The sequence below is a fragment of the Ceratotherium simum genome, chromosome 6 (assembly GCF_057802395.1).
Source record: "Ceratotherium simum simum isolate JZ-2026a chromosome 6, ASM5780239v1, whole genome shotgun sequence".
In the NCBI taxonomy this organism is placed as follows: Eukaryota; Metazoa; Chordata; class Mammalia; order Perissodactyla; family Rhinocerotidae; genus Ceratotherium; species Ceratotherium simum.
The window spans coordinates 85,114,632-85,140,087 of NC_141905.1; the positions used below are offsets into that span (position 1 = coordinate 85,114,632).

The 25,456-nt window shown below is 48.0% G+C and overlaps 1 protein-coding gene across 3 annotated transcripts in view; it reads left to right on the forward strand.

Annotated features, from left to right (window-relative positions):
• The window catches only part of DOCK1 (dedicator of cytokinesis 1), a 505,015-nt gene that overhangs the window by 451,430 nt on the left and 28,129 nt on the right, over positions 1–25,456 (forward strand). For all 3 annotated transcript variants that reach the window (XM_014794062.2, XM_014794063.2, XM_087432851.1), the window contains 8 exons: positions 9,308–9,397; positions 10,470–10,574; positions 14,265–14,406; positions 14,534–14,612; positions 16,195–16,279; positions 19,312–19,398; positions 22,584–22,760; positions 23,803–23,886. In XM_014794062.2, coding sequence (XP_014649548.1) covers positions 9,308–9,397; positions 10,470–10,574; positions 14,265–14,406; positions 14,534–14,612; positions 16,195–16,279; positions 19,312–19,398; positions 22,584–22,760; positions 23,803–23,886 — 849 coding nt within the window. The remainder of the gene's footprint in view (positions 1–9,307; positions 9,398–10,469; positions 10,575–14,264; positions 14,407–14,533; positions 14,613–16,194; positions 16,280–19,311; positions 19,399–22,583; positions 22,761–23,802; positions 23,887–25,456) is intronic.

Here is a 25,456-nt window from a genome sequence, read left to right on the forward strand (position 1 = left end):
TCTCTGGACAGAAGACCTGCTGCTAAAGGCGGTGCATCTGAAGTCTCTTCCTCACGAGCTCTCGGTCTCCCCGGGCTCCCAGTCCGAGGTGCATCACCCACTCCCCTGCCCGGGGACCCCCGCACCCATCCCTGCCGTTCTGCTCCCAGGGCCATTGCTCTGGGTTCTAGCAAAGAGACTGTGGTATCAGCTGCAAAGATGCCCACACCTCAGGGGTTGCCCGCCTCCTCTCCAGGGAGATCCAGGCTTCTCACTTGGCAGGTGAGGCCCCTTGCAGCTGGGCTGTTCCTACACATCTATCCTGTCTTCACCCATGACGTCTCGCCTCTTTCTGAACATGCTCGTTGATTCTTAACCGCTTGCCTTGTGTGGTCTTCCCTGGGTGTGGAACGGGCCTTCTTGCCTACTGTCTCCCTGTGCTGGACTCCTTCTCACCTTCTGCGCATATTTGCACGCTTTCTCCACCTTGGACCCTTTCCTGCCTCCACCATCCAGAGAGGGCCCCTCCCCAGGCACTCTCTGCCTGGCGTTCGAACTCTTTATATGTAGTCTAAATCCCTACTTTGAGGATCTCATACTTTAATGGCCCCCTGAGTCCCCGGGGATCTGGTTAAAATGCAGATTCTGGTTTGGTTGGTCTTGGGTGGGGCCTGAGGTTCTGCATTTCTAAGCATCTCCCAGTAATGGCCATGCAGCTGGTCCAGGGACTACCCTTGGGTCACCAGGCCCTGCTTTGACTTAAGCTACTTGAGGGCAGAGCAGGCTGTGTCTGACACTTCTGTTTGTCCCTCTGAGGGAGCCCTGTGCTGCACACAGACTGGACACTCAGTCTTTTTTTTTTAACAGACGTTATTTTTTAGAGCGATTTTACGTTCACAGCAAAATTGAGCTGAAAGTACAAAGAGTTCCCATATACCCCAGGTCCCACACACAGACAGCCTTCCCTACTATCAACAGTGTCATTTTTTTTTAATTGAATTGAGCACATTCTGGCTAGTGCTTGAGCAAACAATTGAAAAGTCCGCCATCACTCAGACATTCCACCGAGTTCCCTCCATTGGGTGTGTTTGTCTTGTTTTTGTGGTCTTGCCTCCTGACCCAGACCCTGAGCCCCTGAGAGTCTAAAGGACGTGTCCCTTCTCCCCACTCCCCCCAGCACCTCACCTGGGGCACATCCCTGACACCACTTCTGGTGTGCGGGTCTTAGGATCCTGTGTTCTCCACAGGCTCCTTCCCCGAGTCTGACGCTGACTTTACTCAAGCACTGTGATCACTGCAGAGGTTGTAGGCCAGACAAAGACAAATTCTTGCCAGAACAAGGCTGGCTTTTCCCGCCTGGACTCCCCTGTGTCTGTTAGAAGTAACAGTCTTTGGTCAGATGATTGCAGCAGTGTGCGAGTGCGCGAGCAGGAACAAGCACGCAGGGAGGGCCTCCAGCATCCGAGACAATCTCTGACTTAACTCCTGACACTGAATCCACCCCAGGCCTGCATTCTGCACGGGCTCCTGCAGCACATGAGTATTTAAATCTCAAGAATTTCTTTGGTTTGATTTTACACTTCTTTCATTTTAGGGAGAAAAAATGGCAATTCTGGTTTAAAACCGTATGTTCGGGTAAGGGGACTTAATACCACAGTTGAACTTGGAAACCAATGATTGCTGGAAACTACGAAATTATAAAATGGAAAGTAATGGTACCTTAATCTGGCAAAAGTATGACTCAGTGATAGGTATATACAGGCTGTCACCTTATGTCGTTAAGGAAATCTTCATCATGTACTGAATATGTGGCAACTTTACAGCTAATTTTCACTGTTTTAAGTGTATGCAGCTCCCTAGGGAGAATAGGCAGTACAGAATCCAAGGCAGGTCTGTCTCTTGCACACCTCGAGCAGGTGGCTAGAGGAGCTGGTGGAGCTCAGGCCCGCGGTCAGCACTTCACTGTGCTTCAGGGAGAGCCAGGGCGCCAGCAGGAGCCTGGGGCGGGATTCTGTTAAGGGTTTCTCCACCTTTGTGCTCTGAAAGCAGCAATGCTGAATGGATTTTCTGCTTCTTTATATTGGACACTCTAGCTTTTGAATTATGTTCTGTTATCTTTCTGTATTTCTTCTGCACAAAATCATTCTCCCATTTTTGCTTTTCCACCGCTTTAAAAAGTTTTGAATGTCTTTCAGCCTAGCTCTTGGTCTTTTCATCTTTTTCTTTCTCTCCATAAAACGTCATTTCCATCTGTTTCCCTTTTCATTCTCTTACAGTTCTTCCTTCCTAGGCTGATAATTACTCCTAGCTCCTTTTTCCCCCATTTTTACCACCCATTTGAGCGTCCCTCCCCAAAGCCTTCTGTCGGGTTTTATCACGGCAGACAAGCGTTCTCTCCTGAAGACGCTCTGAATTGTCTGTCTTATTGTGTTTGGTTGAGGCCTAGTAATTTTCAATAAAGCCCTTAATCCTAGTACTTCACTGAAAATTACCAGGCTTCTCTGTGGAGGATGAGTCGAAAATAGAAGCCCTGCTATCAGGGAAATGTAGTCAGAGTGAGAGAGGCCATATTAACCCACGTTAAACCCTCTCTGAAACCAAGAAACAGCCTGGAGGCATCGACAAAGCGGTACATAGTCGATAGCCCACATGACGTGTGAAGCTCTGTGACTATTTTCAACTGGGACTCTGCTTCCTTTTCCCTTAAAATAACCTCACCTCGACAAAGTTCACACTTTGCCTTGCACCCAAGTCAAAAATTGAGGCATCTTGCATCATCTTGTGAACTAAAAATAGGGGTTTGGGAGCAAGTTTCTGTTTTTGGTGGAAATGGTTAGATTTCTTTTCTGAGTATTTGAAGTGAAATTTTCTCATCCTTTGAGTTTCCCTTTAAAACACGGTTGTTATTAAGAGGAATTGCAGGTACCCGCATAACGACTCCCTCTTATTGGTTTATTCTCAGCATTTCAAAAATTTTTGAAAAGCCTGATATTTGCCAGAATTTGTTCAGTTAGCCAGAATTTGGCCTGCCTGTTCAAAGAGATCATATGTTAATTATAAAAAATAATCATTTATTATCAAAGCATGAGAAAATCAGTTTTTAGGGTCATTAACCACATTGCTTCCGCACTCTCTGCAGGATCCCCAACAAGTTTTTCCACTAACAAGCCAGGTGCCATCCTGCAGCCAAGAATTACAGGAGTGGAGCAGACAGGCCTGCCTCGAGGCATGCGAGTCTAGGGTTAGGGCTTCTGGATAAGCAGATAAATAACAAAATCCTCCTCCTGTCAGTCACACCGTTGGATACTGGATCTACCTATCTAACAGGTGTCGGTGTGATGACTTCTGCGGAGAAAGGGAGGACTTCACAGAGGCAGTGACATTTAAACTAGTGTTTGAAGAATGAGATAAAATTTGCCAGATGTCGGCTGGGAGGGGCAGGAATTCCGGAGTGGGAGTATCGCCGGACAAGGCGGGGCTCCTGAAACCATCTGACTTTTCTGGGGAAGCCAAGGAGTCCATGTGGGGGCAGGGGGTTCCTGGGAGACGCAGTTGTGGAGGACTTGGGAGCCACTTTGCCAATGGCCTTGTATGTCTCCTGAAAATTTGACTTACTGCATCAGGTACAAGGAGCCAATGAGATTTTATGAAAACAGAGAACTATGACTTCATTTTCCTCTTTTCAGAGGGTAATTCTGGCTACATGGTAGTAGAAGACCTGGAGGGGGGCGTGGGCTGGAGAGCAGACAGGAGGCTGGAGCAGTTGTCCTGAGACGTGTAGGCCCAGGGTGGCAGCAAGGATGAGGAGAGGGAGGTGACGTCTCTAGAGACTTGAAGTCAGCTGGTCACACAACATCTCTTAAATGGGGTCACTGTCAGAAGAGTGAATGGCAGGAGGAGCCAGGACACCCAACCTGGCTCAGACGCCCAGAGCAGAAGGAGGATCAGCTTCCTCACGCGGCTGCAGAGCTGGACGAGAAGTGTGGAGAAGCTTTCTGAGAAGTCCACTGAGGTTTGATTTCCTTCAAGGCAGCTGAAGCAGTTCTGAGTGATTAGGCTCCATTCCTGCCACAGGTTAATTCTTTTCAAAAGTAATTGACTTTCCAATCAGCCATCACCCATGCAGCTTTGACATCCACACCCCCCCACCACACCCTCAGGCACTGGTCTGCGTCTGTCCACATATCCTGTCCTGGGACAAGCTCTCCACGATCCTGTCCAAGGCGCCTGGATCCCTCCTCGCCCATCCCAGGACATCATGCCAGCCCATCTGCCCTCTCCCTACAGCTTCCACGTTTTCCTCTCTGTTGGCTAATACACTTTCAGCTACAACCTGGCCATTATTTCTGCCTTTTTTTTTTTTTTTTGTGAGGAAGATCAGCCCTGAGCTAACATCCATGCCAATCCTCCTCATTTTGCCGAGGAGGATTGGCCCTGGGCTAACATCCGTGCCCATCTTCCTCTACTTTATGTGGGATGCCACCACAGCATGGCCGGAGAAGCGGTGTGTTGGTGCACGCCCGGGATCCGAACCCAGGCCGCCAGCAGCGGAGCGTGTGCATTTAACTGCTACGCCATGGGGCCAGCCCCTATTTCTCCCATCTTTAAAAATGTCCTCTCTTGGGACCAGCCGGGTGGCGCAAGTGGTTAGGTGCTCGTGCTCTGCTGCAGTGGCCCGGGGTTCGCAGGTTCAGATCCTGGGCGCGCACCGACGCACTGCTTGTCAGGGCGTGCTGTGGCAGCATCCCATATAAAGTGGAGGAAGATGGGCACGGATGTTAGCCCAGGGCCAGTCTTCCTCAGCAAAAAAAGAGGAGGATTGGCAGATGTTAGCATAGGGCTGGTCTCCTCACACACAAAAAAATAATAATAAAAATAAAAAATAAATAAAAAACGTTAAATAAAAAAAAAGTCCTCTCTGGTTCTGACTCCCCTCTCCAGCTACTGCCTATTTCTCTTCTCTCTGCAGTGCTCCTTAAAGAGCTGTCTGTGCTCGCTTCTCCTGTCCTCTCCTCCTAGTCTCTCCTGAGCCCACTCCCATCACAGGTGCCCAATGATTACCTGCAGATGAAGGAGACAGTGACAGAATGTGTCCCTTCTCCTTTGCAGCCTGGTCTAACCTAAAAATAAATGCAAAATCTCTTTTTTTAAAAAAGATTTGTTCCTTCCTCACTTTGTCTTCCAGGGCGTTAAAAGCTGAGCAAATAGTTTTCTGTTTTGACTGATAAAGAATTGCTGTGGGAAAAAGAATCCACTTTGATGAGCATGATTCAGATGAGTAATGACTCCTTAAGTACCTGACTGCACTGGAAAGCAGGGTTCATCTTCGATTTCGTTTGAGAACCTTTACATCAAGGCTTCCTAGGTCCAGCCCAAGGCCCAGATCCCACTGGTTTTCCTGCCCTATGAGAGGGCAGTCAGCCTGGCCTGACAGCTTTCTCAGGTGGCTGGCTCTGTCTTGTACACGCTCAGGGAAAGAATGGCATCTTTACTGCAAGATCAGGCAGCTTTGAGGTGCAGACCACAGAGAGAATGCACCATTGCTGGGGCCAGGAGAGTAGGGCCTGACTCTCAAAATTGTCTTTGGAAAGATGTCGTTCCTTTGCTCAGATTAGGTGAAGCCAGTGGAGAACACCAGGAGGACCAAGGATGGGGCTTGGCTCAAGGAAAAAGCTAGAGGCCTAGAGAGAGTGGAGGTGCCGGCAAGGAGTCTCCATTCTCTAAGGAGAGGTTGCAGGCGACATCGAGATCAGCTGGGCCACACCCCTTGGAGTTGCCATCGCCCTCCTCATGACACACATCTTTTCTGGGGACTCCAGCCCCTCGTCCTAGACGGACTGGAAAGAGACACTCACCCACAGCACTCCTGGACTGAAGCACTGACTAGACGGGGCCTAATACTGGTTCTGGGACACCTTGATCCCCTCTGGTGCAGAGGGACCTCAACCAGTGCTCTAGATTCTTCCACACCATTGAATTTTCATTCATGTAAACATCAGAGGCCTGTGTGGGACACTGGAAATTCAGAGGGTAATTGAATATGACTCTTTTCCCAACAACTGCCTGGAAAAACAGATGAATTTTAGAAGAATGACTGAAAATCAAGCATCCCATTAAACATCTTCACCGGTGAGTGAGTTACAGCTAGTAAGCAAATTAAACCAGAGTTGCTCACCACTATCCTGGTGAGTCATCACCAGCCTGAATTATTAGTAAGGGACAGTGGCCTGGCTGGCATCTTTTCTTTCATCTGCCGCTGCCCTGTGAGATCAGTGTTGCCATCCTATCAGACTGGTCAGTCATCAGCCTTCGAGTTCTCTGTAGGAAATCAATAGCTGATATGCTTTCTGCAGTCACTTCTTTCTTGGAACTAAGGGAGGAGTTTCATCAGAAGGAAAAAGTTTTCTGTTCATAAAACTTGAAGAAATGGAACTTCCTGAAACTGAGAGGTTCAGAAAGAAAAGATTATCGTCATCTCAAGACAACATAGCTCAGATTACCTGATGAAAAGAGGTGATGGAAGAATGTGCTCCATGTTGCAAGTACACGAACAATTTCAAGAATGCTGCACGATGGATTAAGGATTTCAGATCAGAAAATGAAGTTGTGTGTTGATATGGTGCTTTTTCCTTTAGGGCTATGGTAACCTCATAAGCCTAGCGTGCCTCTAAGAAGGGAGTGAAGGCAGGGCGTTCAGTTGCATGGGTTAAGGCGATCCTTTCACTGAGGTCATCTAAATCTAGATCATACTGAATCTGTGTTCTCTCTGGCACTGAGCTATTTTCCAAGGTATTCACATTGGAAATATAAGTTACTCACACTCTTCAGAGCCCTATCCGATTAAAAGTAGATGAAAATCTCCTTAATGCAGAATCCTTTAAAACATGCTGGGGGCAGAGGGGGATGTGTGTTTATAGAAAATCTGATAGAAAACACAACCACATAACCTCAGAGGGAGTCAGATAAGATATTTACTCAAGACTGAGATTTCTTTTAAAAACAATTATTTTTGATATGCATCTAAAGCATCTCATCTGTCATTTTGGATAAAAACAGATTAAGCTTTTACTCAGTAATGAATTAGAAGCCTTAACATTCTGGGCAGCGAAGAGAGTGTGTATTAGCTTGCAGAAAACTAAAGAAAAATCCAGTGAAAGAACAACAAGTAAAGGTAATGTTTTCTTTGAAACGGAAATACGCCAAGGGAGGAATTGGTTACTGGAGCTTAAAACTAACATTAGAGGTGCAAGAAGCTCCACTTTCCTAGAAGTGTGAGCTTGGTTTCCTCAAAGGACCCAAGAAAGATCTGGAGCGGCAGATGAAGATATTCAAAGCTTGCAAGTCAACTTTGAAAGCTCCAGCAGGATGGAGCAGGCTGGGGGTGTTCTGGGGAGGGAACCAGCATGTGGATCATAAGAAGGGCGTCTCAGCCACGTCCTCTCTTTCCTGGGTGCTGGTCCTGTCGCTGAAATCTTTTTCTGCTCTGGGCTTATTTTGTCTTCTAAAGTATTAAAATGCAACTCTTATTCCAGAATAGCTTTTTTCTCATCAAACATAGCAGATGGTTTCTTTAAGTAGTAGCTATGAAGAGTATTTTAAGTGTGTTGGGCGATTCAGTAATAAGTAAGGCCCTTGATGGGGTTGTTGACTAAGAAAAGGCAAAGCCTAGCAGGCTGGTGAGGGGCGGCTGGAAGTGCTGGCACATGGTCTTTGTTATGGGCTGAATGTTGGCATCCCCCCAAATTCATATGCTGAAGCCCTAACCACGTGATGGTATTTGGAGGTGGGGCCTTTGGGAGGTGATTGTGTTTAGACTGGGTCATGATTAGGATGGTGCCCCCATAATGGGATGAGTACCCTTACGAGAAGGGGAACAGAGAGAAATCTCTCTCAAGGCCACGTGAGCACACAGTGAGAAGGCAGCTGTCTACAAGTCCAGAGGAGAGCCCTCACCAAGAGCTGAATCTGTCTGCACCTTGATCTTGGACTTCCCAGCCTCCAGAACTGTGAGAAATAAATGTCTGTTGTTTAAGCCACCCTGTCTGTGGTATTCTGTTATAGCAGCTCTAACTAAGACGGTCATCAAGAACAAGAACTTTGGAAAAAGACCAAGCTGGACCAAGTCCACCCTGCTCTTGTGCCCACGGGCAAGTTACTTGCCTATCTGATCCCCAACTTCACTATCTGCAAAATGGGTATAATAAAGTACCCACCTGACAAGGTGAGGGACTTAAGTGAGAGAACGTAGGTGGCTTGTTGCTGGACTAGAGTAAGCTCAAAATTACTCACCTAATGACTAGTGCTACCATGCTGTGGGAACGGTGGCAGTGGAGAAGTGGGTGATTCGTGGCTGGGGACATAGTATGTGGGATAGTTGTTGCTTTTCTGATTCTAAGTCAGCAACCCTCAGTTCTGTTCCATAAATACTGTTGAGCAGGCCTTGGGCAATGGTCTTGAGGTTTTGATAATGCTTGATTCCTGCCCTCAAGGGACTTATAGGTTTGAAGTGGGGGAATCCTGGGTCATGGTGGGAGCACAGAGGAGAGTGGGTGGCACCTGGGAAGGCTTCCTGGAGGAGACGGTTCCTCCATATTTTCCATGTTCTTCTCAGGTAAACCACTTTATTTTATTTTTCCCAAGGGAAATTCAGGGCATACTATATGTATCAACAAATTATTCCACATGGTCAAAAGCTTATTGAAACATTTTAATCAATCAGTTACCTGACTGGGAAAGCCACTTTCAAACTGTTACCATAAAAAGTTCCTCCTTCCAAAATAATGGCAGGCTTTACCTCCTCACAGTATTTGCACACATAAAGCGAACTTCTTACAAGCCTTAATTTAGAGTGGAAATAGGTCCCGGTCTTTCTGACAGTTGAAGCTTTGCGTTTATTAAGTGGGATGATTTGGGAAAGTAGCAAAATCAGGCCCATAGTTTGTACCTAAACACTCCTCGCAGCCTCTCATCACCCTGGGGTTCCTTTCCCCGGCTCCACAGCTCCTGGGACAGATGAGCTTCAGTGGCCAGAGAGGACGGGAGTGAGTGAGGATGGGGCCGGCAGCCGCCCTGACCGGGACAGAGGGCAGCGTGATTCATGAAGGGGTAGTTGACCAGTTTAGTCAACTGTCACCCAGTCGTGAGCCCAAGGACGTGAGCCTCTGGAAAATAGCAGTATTTTTCAACATTATTGTCGTAGTGTTTTCAGACTAAGCAAGTATATTTCTCAATTGTTTTATTATGAATGGTTGTATTACTATTTTACTCTTTGACTGCACGATTCAGGTTTCAGTTTCTCTTTCTCTTTTGTATTTGTTTCTCCTCACAGATGTGGGAGGAGGCCATTGCCCTGGGCAAGGAACTTGCCGAACAGTATGAAAACGAAATGTTTGATTATGAACAACTCAGTGAATTGCTGGTAGGTCTTTCTTTCTATCTATCTAAATGAATACGGGCAATCTAAACTTGTTTTTCTAGAATTTTCTGTTTCCTTTTTTTTTTTTTTTTTTTTTTTTTTGGTGAGGAAGATCAGCCCTGAGCTAACATCTGCCAATCCTCCTCTTTTTGCTGAGGAAGACTGGCCCTGGGCTAACATCCATGCCCATCTTCCTCTACTTTATATGGGATGCTGCCACAGAATGGCTTAACAAGTGGTGCGCACCCGGGATCCAAACCTGCAAACCCCAGGCTGCCGCAGTGGAGCGCGCGCACTTAACCACTTGCGCCACTGGGCTGGCCCCTCTTTCCCTTTTGATGTTGGGATTCTCCTCATGCCTTCTGTGGCCTTGGCCGTGGTCCTCCATTTTGTCCAGGAGGGTGGTCTTGATGTATTTGCTGGTTGATTCTGCACCACAAGTTTTCACGTTTTATTCCCAACTGAGCTTTTGTAACCAAACTTGAAGACATCTATGAACGATTTGTATGTAGACAACTACTGTCCCCATGGTACTGTGACATGAGGGGGAAGGATAGTAGCCCAGACCTTTCTCCTGCCACGGAAGGTCTGTCAGTTTCTAACTACTGGCTTCTCAGTACGTCACTTTTGTATTTAGCAGACCAACTTGATGTTGCAATGTGTACCGTTAATTTAGAGCAGAATTCTGCTCTTGTAAATTCTTCTTTAATGTATCCCAGTGTCTGATCCATACCATTTTTAAAATTACTAAGGACTAGTCATTTAATCAGAAGAAAAAAAATTTCTGTAGCACCTCTTTGATTATTGCAAACACCCATAAATCACAACTGGTTGCTGAATTTGGCTTTTTTGGCCAGATTCCCCTGCTAAATTCTGGAGGATGAGTGAAAATGCCGTCAAAGTTATGAGGGGAGATTGAATTCAGGTGCATGTACCAGCACCACCCCTCCCACCTTCTCACTCTCCCACCCTATTAGAGTTGCCAGAGCTTGAAGAGCCCACTGGAAGAATCCAGAAGAACAGATGCTCAAATACTCTATTCAAACCTGAAACAAATTTTCTTTCTTCCTTTCAGAAAAAACAGGCTCAATTTTATGAAAACATCGTCAAAGTGATAAGACCCAAGCCTGACTATTTTGCTGTTGGCTACTATGGACAAGGATTCCCCACATTCCTTCGGGTAAATTTTGATTCTGTTTAATCTGAGCCAAGATTGCTCCCTGGGCAGAGAGCCCCTTCCCCTTCTGAGGAAGGGTTTGGACTTTGCATCCATGGGTCAAAGTCTGACTCTTCGTGTGCTAATAGCTCTGTGATCAGCTTAGGGTGCCAGCAATGGGCTGATAATATTTTCTTTGATTGCGTTTAAACTTTCCATTTGATTTTTCCTAAACAGAGCTCTCCATCAGAGATTTATGTGTATTTTTTAAATTGTGGTAAAATATACATAGCATAAAAGTTATCATCTTAACCATTTTTAAGTGTACAGTTCAATGGCATTAAGTACATTCACATTGTTGTGCAACTATTGCCACCATCCATCTCCAGATCTTGCTCATCTTCCCAAACTAGAACTCTGTACCCATTAAACAATAACTCTCCCTTCTTCCCTCCCGTAGACCCCGGCAACCACCATTCTACTTTCTGTCTCTGTGAATTTGCCTCTTCTAGGTACCTCATATAAGAGGAATCTTACACTATTTGTCCTTTTGTGTCTGGCTCATTTCCCTTAGCATAATGTCTTCAGGGTTCACTCGTGTTGTAGCATCTATCAGTACTTTGTTCCTTTTTCTGGCTGAGTAATATTCCGTTGTAGAGATATACCACATTTTGTTTATCCATTCACCCTTTGATGGACATCTGGGTTGTTTTAGCTATTGTGAATAATACTGCTATGATCGTGTGTATTTTTAATTATACGAGAAATTGGAAATGAGTTTTCATGGTCACAATGCTAGAAACTCTGAAATACTCTCCATCCCTTAGACAGGCATTTGCTGTTTGACACATGATTGAAAAAATACTGTGATCATCAGGCAAACGACCGTTTCCCAATACTCCTGAGGCCAGAGGAGGAGTTGTGTAAATGCTGCCTGGGCTACTAGTAGAATTGTTTAAAGTTTCTCAAAAGCTCATTCTTGGATGCGTTGACCAGCGAGTCATGATTTCCTGTCATTTCTTATGAAATTTTTTCAAGACACATGGTTTTCTCCTGTCCTGGGAGACCATGCGTGATTCCTCTGGTTTTAGGGCAGCAGAAGCTCTGTGCTTAGAGCACAGCTGTCTGGGGTGCTTAGATCTAGTTAGGACGTTTTCCTTGTCCCAGAGGTGTGTTCCTTTGGCCCCAGTGTTTCTGATTCCACAGGAGTCCCTGATAGTGGAAGATACCTCTTCACGCTTGCACCAGCAAGAAGGACTTCCTTGGTGAGGACCTGTCATTGTTTATAAGCCTTGCGGGGCTGGCCTGCTCCAGGTGACCTGTTGGTTGGTCCCCTCACTCAGGGTCCTGCCTGGTGACTGAGGCATCTGGCCCTGGCCCTGTCACTGCTGGTCAGTCTCTCCCTGACCATTGCCTTCATCATGCAGCTCTGGCGTGTTCCAGGGACTGCACTGGGTCGTCTCCCCTGTCAAAAGGACAAAATGCAAAGTACGAATAAAGAGTTTAACGAACATGATTAATATTGAACTGACTTTCCTGCCACACTTGAATAATTCTCTGGGGCTGTAGCAATATATTTATTACGCTTCACAGATCACCTGTCAGGGGTCAATCTGACAATGACATTAGCAGTTACAGAAAAGTGGGCGGAATGTTTGGCTACTTAATACATTGCTGGGAGAGCAGCCTCAAAGAACCGACTCGCGGTCCCTTTTGCTTTGTTTTTCTTTAAGAAATGATCTCTTTTTTCTTTTTTCATTCATATTAATATTTATGGGTCTTACAAGGAATAAATATCTTTGACTACATGCACATTTCCTCCTTGTTTTCATGTTTGAAGGGACCACTTCAGAATACAAAGTAATTGACATTTCCAGAAAATACTATTAGTGTTTTCATCTATAACTCACTAGTGTTTTTCTATTAAGGCCTTTATATACATTTTTATTATTATGTCTTTCTTCTAGTGTAAAGCGTAATAAATGCGTGCTAGTTTTGTAGTAGCCTGTTATACATTAAATCTTCCTGAATTTCTGAAATGTTTGGCTTAATATAGCCTTAAAAGATGCCCACACTGTGTATTTATATTTCTAATTAAGACTACATATTACCTTAGTTTCTACTTGACATTCTTTTTTTAGGGAAAGAGAACATTTTTCTCCCATAATGGGTGCTTTAAGACATACCTAAGCACAAAGCGAAAAAAAATTCACTTCTTAAACTATTCCTTCTTTAGTGATTTATGGGAACTCAGACTAAGTTGGGACTAGGGAAGGAGGTAAATTGAGTATGATAGGATTTCTCATTATCTTTTCAAAATTCATTAGACAAATTTTAATTTGACTTTGAGCTGAGTCTCCAGGAGATAAATGTAAAAATAGGCAGTGGAATGCTCTTCTCTCTGTCTGTCTGTCTGTCTCTCTCTCCTCCTCCTCTCTGGCATCTGTTCAGGGTCATGGCAGATAACAGGGCTGCACCTGACTCATGACCAGCCAGTCTAGAGCCTCTTGCCCAGTATCCCCTGATTGAAACAATGGATATGCCCATGCAACCAAGTCCCACGAGGAAAAGCATCAGCCCCCAGGCTCCCGTTTCTCAGGTCCTGTGGCTTCTGCTCGCTGTCTTTTCTTTGTTGCAGTTTTCATTTTGGTTTAGATAGCCCTAAGATGGGGCAGGGTGGGTGGGGGAAGGCAGCAGGCTTCAGGAACCCACAGTAGCATCACACTACCCATTGCCAGCTTTTTCTGACTCAGTTGACTCTCAGAATACACTTGTTGAATCCTTGAAGGTACGGAGACCTATTACATCTTGGAATCAGAACTTTCCTTACACATATATTTACAGAGTGACCATGTCACACTCAGACAGAAATGGTTGCACCAAGACAGCTTGTGTAAAGAAGAATACTTACCTACTTAATGCCCATCCCCAAGGTTGCCTAGCCCAGCCGTCCATAACAACAGATGGACTCTCCAACTGGGAATTTATGGAGGTAACAAAAGTGTCGTTTGAGATGGACAAAGCCCAGCCATGAGAAGGAGAGCTGTGTATGTTTTACCTTGTCATTTGCTGGTGGATAACTGTCCACACAACAACTCTGAGTGTGCAGTGAGGGAAGTCCTGCCCTCCACCTCATCTCTCACCACCAGGGGAGGCCCAGAGTCTCACATCTCTGCTTTTCTCTGGACCTCTTTCCCTCTGCTTCTGAGGATCTCTTGGCTGTGTCCTACAGGAGTCAGCTTGGGGTGGTCATGCTCACGTTCTGAGGCCCAACTTTCATCTCATGTTCTCTTGAATTCCTTTTGGCAGGATAAAAACTATTTAATTAAGGCTTACCTGAAAAAAAAAAATGAACACCATTATGCGCACCCCTGGGGCCTTTATGCTACTTGACGATTTCATGCCCACTAGAGTGTGGGCTCTCACTGCTCACTTGGTTTTTCATAGTTTTTTCAACTGGTTGTTACTGTTAAGACTAAAATATATTACCAGACTTCAGTAATGTTGTGTTCCATGCTTCGTAAGCAGTATTAGCTTTCGTGGCTGACATTCCTGTGTTCCTGATTAAGACGACCAGTGCAATTACAAGTTGTTCTTCAGTTCAGTGACTTTTTTTTTTAAGCTGTCAAGCATGTTTTGAAGACCAATGCCGTTGTGTGTGAACTTTTCTTGGCCCTTCCCCTGTGGTGTTATTGAATGAATGTCTTGTTCCAGGGGAAAGTTTTCATCTACCGAGGGAAGGAGTATGAACGCCGGGAAGATTTTGAAGCTCGGCTGTTAACTCAGTTTCCAAACGCTGAGAAGATGAAGACGACGTCTCCACCAGGCGATGACATTAAAAACTCCCATGGCCAGTGTATCCTTTAAGACAACACATGGAATAGAAAACTCTTGCCGCGCCGTGTGCTTGGATGGGTGGGTATACCTGGGGGCCTGGGTCATGTCCACTCTGCCTTATAATCCTTAACTCCATTCTCCTCCAGATATTCAGTGCTTCACAGTAAAGCCCAAACTTGATTTGCCTCCTAAATTTCACAGGCCTGTGTCAGAGCAGATTGTCAGGTAATCGACCCATTTTTCTTACCAGCATGAGGGTGGTGAGAGGCTGTATACGGATCTGTCATTAATAATTTCACCTTTTAAAGGAGGGATTTTAGCCTTTGATTAGCTTTCCATATGCTCTTTCTGTTTACTTAGAAGAGCGGGGAAGCAAATTATTTTCAGCATCAAAGAAGTGAGGGAAGAAGTTAATATACGTAGGCTGGGAGAGGACGGGGGGGGGGGCGAGTCCTTTCCCATAGGTCGGGAGAAAAGGAAAACTCGTGAGGGGAGGAGGGGGCCCTCTGGTCTCCTTATGACCCACCAGGTCTCTGCAGAGTCACCAAGAGAGTCCCCAGAGCTTTTCAGCAGCACACAAGCCCAGCCCCACACTCAGCAGGTCTGAGTCATCTGCCTGGAGTGTGGCCTGAGGGTTTGCATTTGATAAGGCAGGAAAAGGGACTGGGACATTTGCCCTAGGTGGAGAAGGGGGTGGGGAGCGGGGAGAAGAACCCCTTTACCTCTACAACACGAGATTCCATAACATGGGATTATCAGGCGGATTTTAACACTCCTGAGTCAACTGTCCAAATTTGAGTGAGATTTCCTGCCTCTCCATTGAATTGCACCTGACTTAGTAATGGTGTAGAAACACTTGGCTTTAGATGTTTCTTTGATGCTGAGAATTTTCTTTTCTATTTGATCCATGTTCTGGTGAAAAAATTAACCTCTTTGATGGCCTAATAATGCTCAGGATCTGCTTATTTTGTGTCCTGAAGTTTGGTGGGTTGTGTTCTTCCACGAAATTCACTATCATTTCCTTAACTTTTCATCAGCAGTAATGGGAAAGAAACCAGGACTGTTGATTGACAAGTGATTGCTTTCACAAGGTGTACATTTTAAGTTTTGCAACATTTTTTGTGAGAGAGGCATTGAGCAAATAGTGAACTGTAGCGTTCCTCAGATATTTCCCTCTGATGTGAGGAGCCCGCCTGCGTTTCAGTGCAGGGGGATGACTGAGTCTCCCCAGCCCCACTCTGGTATACACAGAAACCCACCCCTTCCCCAAGCGAGCAGGGCACACTCTTGTCCCATGCGTGCCACTCTCGGTGGTTGTAAAATCTGCCTTTTGCAGATCGGAAACTAAAGTATATAAGACCTTTTTAAAAATAATGAAGACATAATTTAAAACATTTGTAATAATTAAATTATTATATTATTTTAATAAATTGTTGAATTAATTAAACAAATAAATTATGAATTAAATTTTTAACATAATAGACACGTAAGTGGAGAATGAAGGCCTTTTTCTCTCTCCTTCGCTTCACCTTTCTCTGTTTTTGCCCGTCTCACTCTTACTCAGCATCTCTTCTCCCTTGAGGGTTTGCAGGGACAGGGAAGAGGCGAAAACTGAGGGTAATTTTTCCACCTGCCAACATCTCTCTTCTGAGGCTGGCGGGGAGAGAAGCCACAGCTCTCGCCGCATGTCAAGGTTGGGGATACTTTAAGGGATGCGATGACCTACGGGGAGGCCAGACCCCGCATCCAAAAGCAAATCGGCTGCTTTCCGGGTTCAGTGTCTAACGATCTGTCTGTCTCTATACAGTTTTTACAGGGTGAATGAGGTGCAGCGATTTGAATATTCTCGGCCGATCCGCAAGGGAGAGAAAAACCCAGACAATGAATTTGCGGTAAAAAACAACCACCCTCAAAACTCATTCTCCCACCCACAGAACTGCCTGTGGGAAAGTGTGGCCTCGAAGGCTACTTACCCCAGTGGAGTATTAAATGTCCTTGTGTGTTATGTGTAGAAATCCTAGTATATTACCCCCCCCAACCTCAGTGAAACGATGAACATTTTACAAAGGGCGTTGCTGAGGTCCGTATGATATTACAGTAAGCTGGCCCGTGCTGTGACAGTGCTTCCGGCTCGTAGCGCACTTGCTTCCCTCCTGGGTGTCTCTGAGTCGGGCTTCTTCTCGGCCCCAGGTCTTGGAAAAGATGCTGGTGTCTCCATTACAAATAGGCACATGGAGGTGCCGAGGGTCTTACTTGGCTTTCTGCAGGTGACAAGCAGTCAGGAGATGGAGAGGGAGTGAGCTGGGCCTCGACCCGGCTGCTCACTCCCTTTCCAGTGCCCAGTGTCTGAACTTCACTGAGGCACAACTCACCGGAGCAGGTTTCCACGTGGGTACCACTGAGTCGTGGTCTGGGTAGTTCTTTGTGGTGGGAGCCGTCCTGTGCATCTCAGGGTGTTGGGCAGCATCCTCGACCTGTACCCAGTAGATGCCAGTGGCACCTCCCCAGTTGTGACAACCAACATTACCACACATTGTAGAGCGCTCGGCACTTCCCTATGCCTATTGGTAGTAGAGGCACCAGCATCTGCTCCGGTAGACAGGCCCGTATTTCAAGGAGGCATTGGCCCTGGGGCCTCCTAAAGAAGACCGGCAGTGCTGGGAACGGCTGCCCCTTGTCTGCAGTCTGGAGGTGTCTGGGGGGTTGCAGAAGGTCAAAGGTGAATTAGCACCATGCTCCTGACCCAAAGTGAAGCTCGGAGCACTTCTAGCAAAGTTGCCCCCACCCACCCTCCCTTCAAGCCCTAAGTTTCCTATAATCTTCCTACCCTCAGGGCAATGCCTAAGTCTCCAGTCACAGCTCTTGAAGGCTCCTCCTGCCCTGAGCCCAGTTTCCTTGTGAGTTAACTAGGAGCTTGGGGTCAGAGAATTCTAAATTCATCCCCATTTCCAACACTGGTTATTTCAAAACGCTGTTTTTTCACTGGTTGTTTCACTGGTTATTTTTCACTGGTTAGTCAAAGACCCTGTTTTTTGGTTAATGCCAGCATCCTGGACCTATTTGGTAACTGGTCACTTCAGCGTTGTCTCTAATAGTGAGGGAGGAGACAGCTGGGCACGGCCCAACCTAGACCTCAGCGCTAAGGGCAGTGGCTTTCTGAGCAGTGTGTCTGTAACGGTCATGACAGCGATAACGCTATCATTTCTGCAGTGTCTCTCGACTGCGGGCTTTATAGGTGGTTCTTCCATCTCCCTCACACCTCTCGCGTCTGGTAGCTATGTATATTCTTATGCTGTAAAGAGACACAAGGTCAAGGAAATTGCGGACGGGTGCGCAGCCAATCGGGACAGAGCTAAGAATAACCCAGCCTCCTGACATTTGAAGCTGCACTAAGCCTCTGAGGCTACGCTTCTTCTAAATGGCCCTGAAATCCCATAATGGCCCGGTTAGGTCCTCGCACACGGATGAGGCTTTCATAAGCCACGGGACTTAGTCCTTCACACGCTTGACAAAGCCTCAGGCTTCCAGATAAGCATGGGAGTGTGCGGTGATGAGAAGCGGGGCTGGGCCTGCTGCAGGGAGCCTGGCTCCAAGGGTGGGGTGCTGGGAAGCTGCATGCCAGGCTGGGAGCTCAGCGCCTCCAGACCTGGCCAGGCATGAAGCTCTGGAACCGAGGGCCAGCGAGGAGGACGGAGGCCGAGAGACAGGGCCTGCGTTAGCCAGAGCTGGCCCTAAAGCCCAGGGTGGAACCCAGGGCCCCTCCCAGGGCATGTTGGCTGGGGGAAAGCACTACGCTGTGGTCTGGAGTGGTCTGAAAGTGCAAACTGCTGTTTTCTCCGGAGAGTGCCTCTGGAGAGCCCCGTGGGGCAGCAGGAGCATTGGCCTGGGAGACAGGAAGCCTCGGCCTGTGTCCTGGGGCCTCAACCAGGTCTTCCCCCACCCCCTCTAGCATCTAAGCGGTTTGGGATAAATGCTTTCTAAGGCCCAGTCCAGTTTTCTGGAATTGTCGACATGCTATTATGCCATCTATTTACGTCTAGATCGCAGACTCCAACTGCTCGGTGATTACCCATTACAGGGAGGTTTACAGTGGCAGAAGTTTGCTGCAGGCTAGCCCTTCCGAAGAAGGAGGTGGGGTCACAGATTTACCGTTCACCCCTGCAGTGGAGTTTTGTGTGACCTTTAAAGAGGTCTAGAAGTGTGTTTATTGGTTTGAGACAATTTCCCACAATAAGTTAATGTACTATTTTATGAAGAATATGGATTATAAAATGGTATTTTTATTTAGAAAATATATATATCACACTTTTTAATGCTTAGTCCTGAACAATAGATAATATAATGTTGTCATCTCGGGGTAGTGGGTGATTTTTCTCCCTTTTATTTCCGTATTTTTATTCCTAATGTAAACATATATTAGTTATGCAAAAAAAATTTAAAGTTTAAAATACTGACTTATTTTATTAGAATGTGAGAGGTCACTTTTATTGAACCCAGTTTTCCTTAAAGCATTTGCACCTTTGAGTTTCTTTTGAAACTGAATAAGGCTAACGTAAAACTCATTGGAGCCTTTCCAAAAATCTGTTTGCTCAGAGGGAACCTCCTCTTTTTGATGTACATAATTCTACCCGACTGTCCTATTATATTTTCTTGCCAAATACCGGGGAGGTGGGCAACTTTGGCCAGGAAAGCAGGGGACGCTGATGTGTGCTGTGTGACTGTCTGACAGTTGGCAGAGCGTGGCACGTGAGGTGTTACCTCAACAGGGAACACACAAAGGCCCTGTGTGAGTTCTCCCAGGAGCAGCCCTGTGCTGCTGGAGGACTCGTCTCAGAGACAGTTGTCAATCTCTTTTAGGGCAGGAGCTATCATCAGCCCACTCACATCCTTCTCCTAACAAGTGTCGTGTGTGTTCTCTTTACAGAATATGTGGATCGAGAGGACCATATACACAACTGCGTATAAGTTACCTGGAATTTTAAGGTGGTTTGAGGTCAAATCTGTTTTCATGGTAAGGACACCCCCTAGAAGGAATTGCCCATTACCCTCTCTTGTATGGTCTGACACGCCCTCTTCACCACACATGCCATGTGGTCACTGTGGCTGGCGTGGTCACTGTGGCCAGCAGGCACACTGCAGAGCCCAGGCAGACAGACTCACCCTGTAATCCCCGTACGTGTTCCTCAGAGCATCAGCTCTCCTCGTCCACAAACTGCAGTGGGAGTGCTGTGTAATCACAACTGACTCTCGTTTATAAGCCCAAAACTAAGATTTCATTTCTTCTTACAAAATATTTAAATCCAGTTGCCGCTGTGCTGTTTTGACAGTTCTTTCTGTTAACTAAATGAAAAGTTTAAGACAAGTTCCAATTTACATACACTTTTTAAGATCTTTCTCCCTGAGGGTTTTGTTGCCATTTACATGACAAACAACTTGATTAATAGTACTTGCTCATTTCAAATAAAAATAGCTTGAGAATATACCCCTTACTGGCACTTTTTAAAGAAATCATGACTTGCATCTGATCAGCTAAACTTTGCTTTGCCTCCGTGGTGACAGTTTCATTGACGTGAACCAGAGTTGGGCAGAAGATGTGACGGAATACACAGAAGCCTCAGGGTGTGGCAATTGTTGGTATAAAGAGATCTGATTGAGATATGTACGTTTTGTCTGTATATCTCAATGCCTTTTATTTCCACCCAGCAGGATCCTTTCCAGAAGGGTGGTGCCACCATTTAGTTTATAGGGAGTCTCCTTGGGAACTCCTGACTTGGTTCTAGGACATGACGGGAACCTCTCCTCCCAGCCTGTTTCCACTCTTGTCCTTTCTCCAGGCCAATCTGAGCTCTGGGCCACTCCCTGAGCGTGCCACTTCCTGCTCCGCCACGTCCTCATCCCAGGGGCCATGCCTCCTCCTCCTGCTCTGAAGCCCCCACGAGGGCTCTGTGCCTGTCCCCTCCTTGGGCACATTTCACTTTCTGCTCTGGGAGCTCCCACTCTGTGGCGCCATGGTACCCAGGCAGGCCCTGACATATGGGAGGCTCAGAGATAGGTGGCAGGTGGCAGAAATGCAAGCCTTTGCTGGCACCATTTGGAGCTGGTGATGTACATATGAGAGATGACAGAAGAAGAGCCCCTTCGTGTAAACAGGCGCTAATCCTCCTAATGAGCCTCTTCCCATAAGCCCTTTGTAATCAGGGATTCCGTGAGCCAGCCAGGATGCGTATGAGGAGGGAGCTTAACAACTTGGAGGCGGAGAGGGGTGAGCCCTGACTTTCTGTGAGGATGTGGTTCCACCACAGGCTGCGTTTGCCATTTTTAACAGAGTAAGAGGACTGAAGCCAAATTATCCCAGAATGGCGTGCCTGAAATCCCGGCATCAACACCCCTGCCCCCTCATCTCGTGTGTGCCTCGTGGGGACAGTCCACTGTGGGATAACTGTGGGGGCAGTGGCGAACCCTGTTGGTTTGATAAAAATAGGAAGCTATTGGGGCGGGCCCCGTGGCATACTGGTTAAGTGCACGCACTCTGCTGCTGGCGGCCCAGGTTCGGATCCCGGGCACGCACTGTTGCACTGCTTGTCAGGCCATGCTGTGGCGGCGTCCCACATAAAGTGGAGGAAGATGGGCACAGATGTTGGCTCAGGGCCAGTCTTCCTCAGCAAAAAGAGGAGGATTGGCATGGATCTTCCTCACAAAAAAAAATAGGAAACTATTCTTTCTGGAGGCGAATAGGCTCAGCGGCAGGGGGTCAGCAGTCAGCCCAAATGCACTACTGCCCCGGAGTGACCGTTTGGCAAAGTTGTGTGTCCACATGGTACATTCCAGGATCTGATGTAGGATCCAGGTGGAGGAGGAGAACAGCAGTCCTAGAATATGTGTTGCTTAGGGTGCCTGTGTGACCAGGGGGCACCCACAGCAGCCTGTGCGGGCTTGGCTGCCTTTTTTATGTTCCGGCTTCTCCGTCAGTTCACAGACAGGCACGGTGACCAGCGGTAGCTGTGTTAGGCGCTTCCTCCACAGCGACTGAGAGTGTCGCTCTAGGATTTAGCAGTGAGCAGAGTTGTCCGTTCCCTGCCCATCTCTGCTCCTCCTCCCTTCCCCTCCACCTCTCAGACAATCCCCCAGGGGCTGCAGCAAGTAGAAAGCAGGGGTTCTGCTTTGCCATTCGCTGAAGACACCCCGGGGTTCCTGGGCATGGGTCGGGGCCCATCCCACCCTCTTTGGGAGAACCAAAATTATTGTGTGTTGTTGAGGTCACCCCTGGGTGTGGCTCCATGGCCCAGCCCTGGGTCTGTTAGATCCAAGCCCGGCAGGAAGCTGTTGTTACTGTTTTAAACCTGCCCAAGTTCTCACGGTGCCTTAGGGCTGAGCCGGAGAGGAGCGCTGGGCTGCACCTCACCGAGAGCTGCGGGGCCCCCAGCGAAAGGAGGGCATTTGCGGGACGGGCAGAGGTGTAAGAGAGGCATGGAGGGGAAGGTCAGGAGGACATATGGTCAGTGCCCCTGCCTTCTGTGCTGAAGGTCCTGCTGACCAGTGGCAGTTTTGCAAATGAGGCCTGTGAGGTCCCATTGAAAGTGGTGACATGCTCTCTCTCCTGCTCTGGGGAGGTGAGAGCTCCTCCTTCACAGGAGGGGGTGTGGCCTTATGTGCAGGGCCCCTCCCTCTCCTTCCCTGACCGCAAACAGGTACGGGGGCTTGCAAAGTGCCAGGCTGCCTGCCTCAGAGACAGTGACAGATCACTCAAAATTCCCTAAAACCTTCGCCCTCTTTAAAACAAGCAGGGAACGAGACCATGGTTAAAAGCCCTCGTTTGTGAAGCAGATAGATTGTGTTCAAGCACCTCCCAGGGCTGTGTGTTTTCCTGGGATGACCACATGTACACACGCATACACACACACTTGCAGGCACACACACACCCCCCAGAGAGGGCAGCCTTGCACTGTTCCTTGGAATTTGCATGTGAGGGCCACGTCTATGGAAACACACAATGATACTAAAATGCCCAACAGCTCTTGGTTGGATGATGAGGGATCATGCCCAAAAAATCCATTGGGAAGAAAGGTACATGGGGAGTCGGAAGCCTGGAATGTTTCTCCTCTGCTGAGGTCCTGTGAACTGGAGGCATCAACAGAGGACCCTGCTATGGATACAACAGTTGGCCTGATATCGTGCTGTGTTTCTCCTTCCTCGCAGGTGGAGATCAGCCCCCTGGAGAATGCCATCGAGACCATGCAGCTGACAAACGACAAGATGAACAGCATGGTGCAGCAGCACCTGGACGACCCCAGCCTCCCCATCAACCCCCTCTCCATGCTTCTGAATGGCATCGTGGACCCTGCGGTCATGGGAGGGTTTGCAAATTACGAAAAGGTATGTGACATGCCAGCTTCTCTTTACAGCCATGTCCTGGGGCAGACTGAAAATTCCAAATGCTGTCTCCAAGCCCAGAAACTCCCTGGTCTCACTGAGTGATCTCAGCATGACTGAGCCAAGGCCAAGACAGGAGCGCCCAGACGCAGCCACTGCAGGCTGCAAGTCAAGGCCCGACCCCAGGCCCCACCTCCCTGGGCATCCTGAGCCAGCCCTGGGCATTGTCCCACCTGGTTGGGCTAATGGAGGTCTGGAGAGTGACCCTCAGGTGGCTTTCAAGAGACCTAGGATCATTAAAGGCCAAAAGATACAGTTTTAGTGAAAGACAAAAGAATTAGAGTATTTTAGAGTAGATAGGTGGGTCTCCCTGGAAAATATCTCGATAGGAATGGGCGGAAGTTGAAGGACACATGTTCGGGGTCTAGACCAGGGGTCTACACTACAGCCCGCTGCCCCGTTTTGAAGACCAAGTTTGGAACATGGCCATGGCCATTCCTTGCTGTCTGTAGCTGCTTCCTGATACAGCAACGGCAGAGTTGAGTAGTTGTGACAGAGACCCGTATGCTCCACAAAACCTACTGTATGTACCATCTGGCCCTTCACAGAAGGTTTGCTGACTCCTGGTCTAGACAAAGTTAGCACTGAGGCAGAGGGGCACTGCCCGAGGGCGGCTGCGAGGGGTGGGGAATTGCCCTGGACCAGGTGTGGGGCAGGCCCGGGCAGGGTGCAGGGTGGGGGCACAGGCATGCGAGCAGCTGAGGCTTTGCTGGACTCCAAGGAGCGGGGGTGCCACCCTGAATGCCCCTCCTGGCTGCCTGTTCGCTCCGTTTGTTGTGTTTGACCTTACCAGGCATTTTGCCTGAGTGCTGGCGAGGGTCCAGCCCCCAGCAGCAGGAGAGGAGGGAGTGAGCTCCGTGGTGGCAGGGGTGTGGGTCTGTTTTACACACGGCTCTATCACCAGGGCCTGGCACATAGTAGGTGTGCAAAAATGCTAGTGGTCGTGTTAGTGGGTATGCTGAGTGGCTCTCCCTGTGTCCACCAGGCCTTCTTCACAGAGCGGTACCTGCAGGAGCACCCAGAGGCCCACGAAAAGATCGAGAAGCTCAAGGACCTGATTGCATGGCAGGTAAGTGTCCGAGGGCAGCCTTGCAGGGCTGGAGTGGGGAGAAAAGCTGAGTCTAGGCCCAGATCCTCCCGGGCCACCTCTGCACACATGCGGGCCAGCACGGAGGTCTGTGGACAGCGGCCAAAGTGCCTGTAGCCATGTTTGTCCCCGGATAAACTCACCCACCACTGCCTTGATGAACTTGACTCCCAGGCTGCAGTCATGAATCTGAACACCCAGAAGGTCCTGTCTTGCAAATAAGCCTGGTCTGTTTCCTTCTGTGGTCAGTTTACTGGCTGCTGGAAGATCTTTGTCTGGAGTTGACAGAACAGAATGCAAGGCAAGGTCAGAACCATGACGTTTTGGAGAGCTTAGCTCCAGCCTGTCCCAGGAAGGCGCTCGGGCCTACGCAGTCTGTGTGAACGGTGTCCATGGGAAACCGCAGAGCACCCTGCCCTTTCATCCTGCCTGTGGTTAGGGTTTGGGGAGGGCGGGGTGTGTCCTCGTTTGTGTTTTCCCAGCTGTACTTCTGCATATTATTTTGCTTTTCTGCTCCTGAGGCCTTCTGAGTCTTTCCTCAGAGGGACGTGGTCTTACAAGGGTGGTAACTCGGAGGGTGTGTTGTGTTCAGTTGGAAGTGACTTGTTCATGCATCTGTGCTTCTTGGAGCCTTTGTGAGCCTGGTGGTGGAGGCGATGTCCAGACCGGTTCTTATGGGAGCTCTGCCTGTGCTTTGGGCAACTCACTTCTTTAGGCTTCATTTCTCATGTGGGAGGCGAGGAGGGTGCTGTCTAATCTAAACCCCACGCGCCAGGCTGAGGGAAGAGGCTGAGGGAGGTGGAGGCCAGGGTCTCCCTGTGGCTGGCTGGGCGTTGTACCCCAGGCCACCTTGCTCGGCTCTGGTCCCAGGCTGCCAGTTGAGGCCCTGACGTGGTCCGGAGGCTGTTCCGCTGCAGAGGCACCTCTGTGGGCACTTTTATCCTGGACGACCTGGAGCCTCACCTTCGTGGCTTCTCCATCACCAGCTTGTTGACTGGTGTGATGTCTGAGGGTGGAGTGGGGCCAAGCTTTGGTTTCAAGCCAAGTTACAAGTACTTATTTTATTGTGGTAAAATTCACGTAACATAAACATTACCATCTTGGGACCGGCCCAGTGGCACAGCAGTTAAGTTCGCACGTTGTGCTGTGGCAGCCTGGGGTTCGCCGGTTTGGATCCTGGGCGTAGACCTACTCACTGCTCATTGAGCCATGCTGAGGCAGCGTCCCGCATAACTAGAAGGACCTACAGCTAGGATATACAACCATGTACTGGGGGCTTTGGGGAAAAAAAAAAAAGAGGAAGATTGACAACAGATATTAGCTCAGGACCAATCTTCCTCAAAAAATAAATAAATAAATAAATAAATAAATAAAATTACCATCTTAACCATTTTTAAGTGAACAGTTCAGTGGCATTAAGTACATTCACATGGCTATGCAACCATCACCACCATCTATCTGCAGAACTTTTTCATTTTGCAAAACTGCAACTCTGTTCCCATTAACCAATAACTCTCCCTTCTTCCTTCCCTGGGAAACTACCATTCTACTT